This window comes from Seriola lalandi, unplaced genomic scaffold, assembly GCF_002814215.2.
Source record: "Seriola lalandi dorsalis isolate HSWRI2012SDOR001 ecotype SW California unplaced genomic scaffold, Sedor1 jcf7180002052469, whole genome shotgun sequence".
NCBI lineage: Eukaryota > Metazoa > Chordata > Actinopteri > Carangiformes > Carangidae > Seriola > Seriola lalandi.
This window is the reverse complement of record NW_019523022.1, coordinates 2,384-10,459: the sequence shown is the minus strand read 5'-3', so window position 1 is coordinate 10,459 and position 8,076 is coordinate 2,384. Positions and strand designations below refer to the sequence as shown.

General features: G+C 39.2%; 1 protein-coding gene across 1 annotated transcript in view; it reads left to right on the top strand.

Annotated features, from left to right (window-relative positions):
• The window catches only part of otofa (otoferlin a), a gene marked incomplete at its 3' end in the record, with an annotated part of 53,295 nt that extends 45,219 nt beyond the window's left edge, over positions 1-8,076 (top strand). The window contains exons 10-20 of the mRNA XM_023400444.2: positions 1-119; positions 419-605; positions 1,845-2,031; positions 3,124-3,347; positions 4,965-5,073; positions 5,221-5,407; positions 5,684-5,804; positions 6,515-6,615; positions 7,093-7,183; positions 7,778-7,894; positions 8,059-8,076. Coding sequence (XP_023256212.2) covers positions 1-119; positions 419-605; positions 1,845-2,031; positions 3,124-3,347; positions 4,965-5,073; positions 5,221-5,407; positions 5,684-5,804; positions 6,515-6,615; positions 7,093-7,183; positions 7,778-7,894; positions 8,059-8,076 — 1,461 coding nt within the window. The remainder of the gene's footprint in view (positions 120-418; positions 606-1,844; positions 2,032-3,123; positions 3,348-4,964; positions 5,074-5,220; positions 5,408-5,683; positions 5,805-6,514; positions 6,616-7,092; positions 7,184-7,777; positions 7,895-8,058) is intronic.

The window sequence follows — 8,076 nt, the reverse complement described above, 5'->3', positions numbered from 1 at the left end:
GACGATATCACGGCTGGATGCAAAGGATATATAAAGTGTGACATTGCTGTGGTCGGAAAGGGTGACAACATCAAGACTCCACACAAGGCCAACGAGACTGATGAAGACGACATAGAGGGGTGATTAGTTGTAAATGATCAGATTGAATTGATTTTGAAAATTTAAAATTTTTTGCAGTGGAGAGTAGAATATGTACAGTTTTCAACAAGCTGCAGCACAGTATATGTGTGTGTTAATAATAGGTTATAGGCTGAAATTTGAACAGCATTTAGTTTTCACTGCTCAATTTCTTCCATTTAGACATAAAATGTTGTAGTAACTCTTATAATAAATCTATACTGTATATATTAGCTGTAATCAATAACTCAGTCACAGTCCTGTGTCGCAATGAGAGGTTGTGCTGTCGTCTGTCTTCCAGGAACCTTCTGCTCCCAGAGGGCATCCCAGCAGAGAGGCAGTGGGCAAGGTTTTATGTGAAGATCTACCGCGCCGAGGGACTTCCTAAAATGAACACCAGCATCATGGCTAATGTGAAAAAGGCCTTCATAGGAGAGAACAGAGACCTGGTGGACCCCTACGTTCAAGTGCAGTTTGCTGGGCAGAAAGTAACTCCCTACACATCCTGCTGTTCTTTGCTACTTTCTAGTAGCTGTTGTTGCTCCCGGAGGGATTAGAACTACTCCCCTAAGACACACAGTGCGTTTGATAATACATAAGTGCAGGAAACTGTAGGTGGATTTCCAAGTTTTAAATAATTGTTTTAAATAATTAAGGACAAAGTACACAAAGTTTAGAATTCAAATTGTTTATTGATATAAACCAGCTGGCAAGCCAGTTTCTCAAACTCACTTATTATATATGTATATAAACATTAACACCAGGCTACATCTGTTGCATACACAAATACTTTATAACATCAAGGGAAAATAAAAGAAAGAAAAAGAGAGAGAAAAAAAGGTTGCTAAATCTTGTAAAAGTTTTGGTTGTGCCCTGAAAGCTTTAGGCATTTAGGTTTGAGATCCTCCAGCCAGTATTTCTGACATGATAAAACAGTGTTTTTCAATCTGAGGAGAGTCAGACTCAATTATAGTTATATAAGGTTTAGGATCAATAATATAATACTACCCTGTATTTGAGAGGATAATAAAAACACCCATCCAAAGATCCTCCTTTTGGATCTGTGAACAGGTCCAAAATACTCTACATGTCTGTGGTTTCCTTGTAACAATTCCCATTTTTTCAGTTGCATCTTAATACAGTTTCTACATGTCCATATGTACATTAAAAGGGTCTTGAATTGCTTTAATCATTCCCCCGGTCATTCCCCCCGGTCCATCCCCGAGGTCCATCCCCCCGGTCCATATCGGCCGCAAACAGTGTAACTAATTGGGGGGAGCAAAAAACAGAGTCCTGATTCACTGCAAAAATGACTTGTATTGCTGAATGAGCTTTCTGCGGTCTGAATTACACAAATCAAATTAGTTTTCTGCAATTTCACAGCCCTTTTAGTGTGAGATTCCATCTTTGTGCTTCAACAGACACAGTGTATTGCTGAACAATGGAAGAGAGGAAACTTTGTTGTAAAAAGACTTTCAGCCTGATTTTTTTTTTTTTTTACTCAAAATGCATTACTTTACCAAACAAGGACTGTGGCTTTTGTCCCTTGTCTCTAAGATTTGAATTGTTTTGAGAGGGGATCTCGTTGTCGATAGTATGAGCACAAAAAAAAAAACAATTACAGCCAACAAGAAAACCAAGAACTAGAAACATGTACCTATCCACCACAATTGTATTTGTCCTTTCCAGCTTTGTGAGCTCAGTGTTGTTCTTTCACGTGTCTCCAGGGGAAAACGTCAGTCCAGAAGAGCAGTTATGAGCCAATCTGGAACGAGCAGGTCATCTTCACTGAACTGTTCCCCCCACTCTGCAAACGCCTGAAGGTCCAGATACGTGACTCGGATAAGGTCAACGACGTTGCCATAGGAACCCACTTTATTGACCTACGCAAGATATCGAATGACGGTGACAAAGGTAGGTCAAGACACACAGGGCAGCATGCAAGCAGTTTGTCTTATTAGCATTGATTAGCTGCCGGGTACATTAATTAGTCAGACTTAACCAGTTAACATTTTACTGTATGTAGTAATTAGCAGAGCTGACCTGTAGCTGGCTGTATGAGTTTAATGGGTGACATTCAAATAGACTTCCAATCAATACATACATTAGTATATATTAAACCGAACTACATGATACACTGAAAGGGACTTTGCAACACAGTGAGACATCATCAAACATGGTTTGAGTGTTATGTGTAAAACAGTTGAACTTACAGCGAAGGCACAAACATTTGCACATTTACGTCTCTAGTTAATGTTTCCAGGTGAGAGAAATCCTCATACATTAGAAATCATACTTCTACATTTGTTGAAGTTGGTGGAGGTTATTTACACATGATTTGAATAAAAAGTGATGAGCATGGCAAGTGAACGTCATTTTTACATAAAACCTACAGAAACTCAGCCGTTACTGGCTTATAATGCAAAGAAAACAGTCATAGAAATGGCCATGATTTTGTCTTAATGAGTCATTGCTGCAAAGTGCATTGAAACAACAACACAGCAGTGAGTGCTGAGGGAGAGTCAGAAGTTCAGTCAAAAGACTTATCTTGAAGAATGAAAAATTTGCTGTTAAACGGTGGCTGCAAGAAATTAATTCCTCACTGTAGATGGAGAAAACTTCTATTGATAGAACTGGCTGTGGTGGAAAGTTCAGGAAGATCCAGGTACCAGTTTTAAAAGGTATGGAGAAAAATATCGAACCCCAATAAGGACTTTGAAAGACAATCGACTTTCCTGCATTTTCCTTTTCTTTTTGTATGGACTGTGATTGTCATAGGCATATATGTTAATGATTTGACTGCTGCCTGGCTTTTGCTTGTTTTTTGTTTTATGTTTTTTGTTCTTTTTCTGTTTCTGTTTTTGGTGCCCGGTGGCGGATGAGAAGATACAGTGTTTGATGCAGTGGATATAGATACTATAAAAAAAATATTTAAAGCGAATAGTCAAATATAGAGATTACCGCATCATCGTCTGCTGACATTTCTTTTCCATATACCATCTCCAGGGTTCCTGCCCACCCTGGGCCCAGCCTGGGTCAACATGTACGGCTCCACCCGTCAGTACACTCTGATGGACGAGCACCAGGACCTGAATGACGGACTGGGAGAAGGCGTGTCCTTCAGAGCCCGTCTCCTGCTCTCCATTGCTGTGGAGGTCTTGGACACAACCTCGCCTGAGATCATCAGCTCCACTGAGGTTCAGATGGAGACCGTCTCCAACATCTCAGAGGTGAGAAGACAGTCACGGTTAAAAGTGAATTTTTGTGCAGATTTTTTGTGTGATTTTATGTGACAGAATTACTCATAGCAAAGTCAAAGAAAAGCTGTTATCTTGACCTGTTATCCATGAGCACACCGAGCTGTTTGACCTCATCTGACCTCCTGACCCCAGAGTAAACAACGTGACGCTACAATCCACCATTGTATTGGCACGTGTCGGTAACTGCTCACCAGGGAAATCAGAAACATTAGATGCGGTGCTCCAGTGCAAGCTTGCCAGCTATTCGACCTCTTGGCTGTTAGGGTGTAAATGTCTCCCCCAGGATACTCAGTAATTCATGCCAGCTGACTCTGACTGTGTCTGTCGCCAAGTTGTTCTGGATTTTTTTTGGAAGGAGAAACAAATGACTCATTTGAGAAAATAACACAGAGCAATGAAATGCGGTAAATTGGCCCATTCACTGCATCTCCCCTCTGAATCTTAAACTTGAAGTTCGTTTCGCAAATTATTTGTCACACAAAGTAAAATGGACGTGTTTGTCATCCTAATCCTAATTTCTAAAAACTGACTTCAAAGGTGTAACAGAAAAAGAAAATAGTCTGTCAAGACATAAGACTGTGAGCTGGCTGTGGTCAAAATGCAGTGGTCAAAGAATCAGTGGCACAATCAAAGACACTTGCATTAATGCCAGACTTCAGTACAGATGAAGATCATGCCTTGCATTCATTTTTCAAAGACTAGAGTTAATATGGTTTCCCATTCCCATTGGCTATTTGTGACAATTGTAAAGCAAGTGAGGGGCTTGACTCCTCTGGGCTTGCCCTAAACTTAAATAAATTTGGGAGGAAATATTTCTTTTCTTAGTGTAATAATTTGTAAGCTTATAGCTAAAATGATTCCTTCCCTCTTTGTTCAAGAAGTTGCTCAATGATACGGTTTCCTGTCTTTATTTGGAGGAGCTTAGTTGCTCTTAATCTAATTGGTACTGTACATTTTTTAAGACTTGGGTTCATTTTATTAATTCTATCAGAAAGTGATCAGCTGACTTGGCTGCAACTAAGTATGTTTATTTATATGCCTTGAATGTGTCCTGATGTGTGGTTTATTTAAACTACCATTTAAATCATAATCACTGGACGTCTCCAGTCACTGTGACAATTACAGATAATTCCAGCCTGTATGGATATTTCTGCATTAGGACATCGCCTGAAATTAGCTCAAGTATACTGGTGTGTCATTCAAATTGAGTTCAGCCACCAGGTTAGGGTTATGATTAGGATTATGGTTTAAATTTAGGACTAAGATCTGTTGGCTACCTGGGATTCATTTTGATTAACTGCTGAAAATAGTACTAAATTTTAAAATAGTAATAATTAATATTTTATCTTCTAATAATAACCTCATGAATTGATAAGAATATGGTGGAAATTAGTGCACGTACAAAAATAACGTATAAACTGAGTGGCTCAGTAACTCAGAGAAGAGACAGATGGGTTGTATGTGTATAGTGAATTATAAAAAGCTCCTGCAGCCATTGTTCCACAGACACAGACAATAAAACGAATGCCCTTAGCTCCAATGAAATGTTTTATTTTTTCTTCCATGCCCCTCTCGTCACCCCATCAGAGCGCCACAGGGAAAATAGAAGAGTTCTTCCTCTTTGGTTCCTTCCTGGAGGCCACCATGATCGACAGGAAGATTGGTGACAAAACAATAAGTTTTGAAATCACGATAGGTAAATAAACCTTTTTACTAATCTTGTTAATATTGACCTCCGCTCTACAAGTATAACAGAGAAATGTGACAGGGCACAACAATCAGTGGTTACTGTAACCACGCACATGCCTTAACAACCTCCGTAACAAACTCTGCAATGTCACAGGTAACTATGGCAACCAGATAGATGGCGTAAGCAAGCCCTCATCAGCGAAGAAGAAGAAGAAAGATGGGGAGAATGAAGAGGAGGAGAGCGAGCTCATCCAGAACTCCAGTGAGGACGAGGCGGACGAGGACGGGGACCTGGTCTCGGTGTCCTCCACTCCACTCATGAAGCCTGTCATCACTGACAGGTCAGGGGTCAAGGGTCGCAGGGGGCAGGGTTAAGGGTGCTTCGAACCCAATATGCTGCTTATTTATTTTCAATATAATAAAAGCCAAGACTAAACCCGTGGAACTGATTGTTAAGTGCTTTACAATCATCACAAATAGTACATTTAACAACAGCCAGCAGCGGATTCCTGCCAATAATTATCAGCATTGAGAAAGAATTTGCACAATCCATTACACAATTAGATTGTAAACCGAACATTAAGTGTAGTGAGTAACTTCTGTTTGTACTTTTACAGAAACTACTTCCATCTTCCCTACTTTGAAAAGAAGCCATGTGTCTACATCAAGAGCTGGTGGCAGGACCAGAGAAGACGACTCTACAACTCCAATATGATGGATAAGATTGCCGACAAGCTGGTCAGTACGCACCTTTGTCTCAGTCTGCACATTTCAGTTTGCTGACACTATAAGTCTGACGTGCTGAGATAAGACACAAAATAAAAATAAGCTACATTAGTCAAAGATAAATTATCACCTACATTGTTTACATTTAAAGTCCTTTCTGGTCTTGTCACAAGGGCTGGTAGATTAAATGTGTGTCTATTGATTATGGTAAAGTTCTATAATAGATACTACTCTGTGATAGTGGTGGAAAAAGTACTCTAAGTGACTAAAGTTTAAGAAGCAATACTTCAATGTAAAAATACTCTGTTACAAGTAAAAGTCCTGCATTCAAAATCTTGCTTAAGTAAAAGTTGTTAAATGTTAACATCAAAATAAATTTAAAGTATCAAAAGTTAATTATCAGCATTTTAATACTATGTTTTACATTAATTAATATTAATGTAATATTATTATAATGGTAGCATTTTCATGTTGTGTCTGGTGAAGGTGAAAGTACTATTAACTGCTTTATATAGCGTTTGGTAGTTTAATCTATAACAATGCACCATATTCTTTAAACTGATTATATTTTCTATGTAAAACCTGAATTTGAAAAGTAGTTACTAACTAAAGCTGCCTCTTGCTCACAATTGAAATACTCAAGTAAAGGTGTTTTGGGTATAAACCTTTGAGGACTAATAACTAGTTTTATGGTAAGTACCATTATTTTTGTGTTCCTACAGGAGGAGGGTTTGAATGATGTTCAGGAGGTCATTAAGACAGAGAAGGCCTTTCCAGAGCGCAGACTCAGGGGAGTGCTGGAAGAGCTCAGCGTTGGCTGCAGGCAAGCTGCATAATCATATTCGTTTGTTATGGTTTTGTATCAAAACTGGCTTTCACACTCAGTGATCAGTACTGATACAGATAGTTTCTCATTGTAGTAAGTGTATTGACATCTTCTCACACTAAAGACGCTAGCTGCCGTCTGTATTCTCCATCAGAAGCTGCTGAAGCTATTGAAGATAGCAGCTCTTTGCACTGAAGCATTTCTAAAACACCGTCATTATGGTTGTCATGGAAGAAATAAAAGAAACCAGTACTTTCTTCATTATTGTATCTCTCTCTTTATGTGCTTTCAGTTTTTTTTTGTTATTTTTTTGGGTGAAACTCTTTCAGTTGTTCACTGCTCTTGTGTATATTGGCCGTCTCTGTGTCACTTTTTAGATCACGGGGGAATAATATAAAACAAAACAGAATAAATTTATACATAGAGTAAAGTCACATTCGTGTTTCATGCTCTGTATTTTCTGGTCATTTCCAGTCGGTTCGTGACTCTCGCTAACAAGGATGTGAACCAGGCCGGCAGAACCAAACTGGATCGAGAACGGCTTAAGTCCTGCATGAGAGAGATGGTATGATTTCATTTTCCTCAAATAGAGAACAAAAGGAAAGCGCAATAGAGGAGAGGATGAAGTGATTAAAGGCATCAATTCAAGCTGCGCTTCAGTCACTAATTCCAGGGCCTTAGTGAGTAAATAGTTCAGAGTCCCTGTAAAGGCTACGCAAGGAGATTAATTTCTGAATTACTTTTTCTCTCCCTTGAATAATCTGATGCATTTCATTTGCAATCTCTTTCTCAGAATCCACATTCCCTGTGATTCATGTGTGTGTTCGGTTGCAAGTCGACGTTTAATTTGTTTCAAGAAGAAATGCCACGGGAATGTAAAGTGTTCTGTAAGAAAACAGCATCACTGTGAGCAGTGATTTAAAGCTTAATTAGTAATTAGCAAAGTATTGTAGAGTCAATCATTTCTGTGTTGATTTTAAGATAGTTGCTTTGAACCAAAGCATCTCATATTTATATATCATGTAAAAGACAATCCACTTGCAGTTGGTTAGATTGAATGCCTGCATGTGTATACAGGATGTGTGTGAGGTAAAGTGCCCCTGTGTAAGTAAGCTTCATCATCACTGATCTCCTCCTTGTCTTCCTCCTCCTCCTGCAGGACAGCATGGGCCAGCAGGCCAAGCAGATTCGGACTCAGGTGAAGAAGAACACTTTCAGAGACAAACTCAAGCTAGCGCAGAACTTCTTGCAGAGGCTTCGTTTCCTCGCTGACGAGGTACAGATTTAATTTTTTCTCTTCCTGCTTCTATACACAGAATATAAACTGCACACTACTGCATACTGTAAGAGTGAAGAATCAACATTTTTACAGTGTGGTGGGTTATAACTGGGGATAGACACTGGGATTAATGAGAGTGCTTCTGCGTATTTCTTGTCCAGCCACAACACAGCATCCCA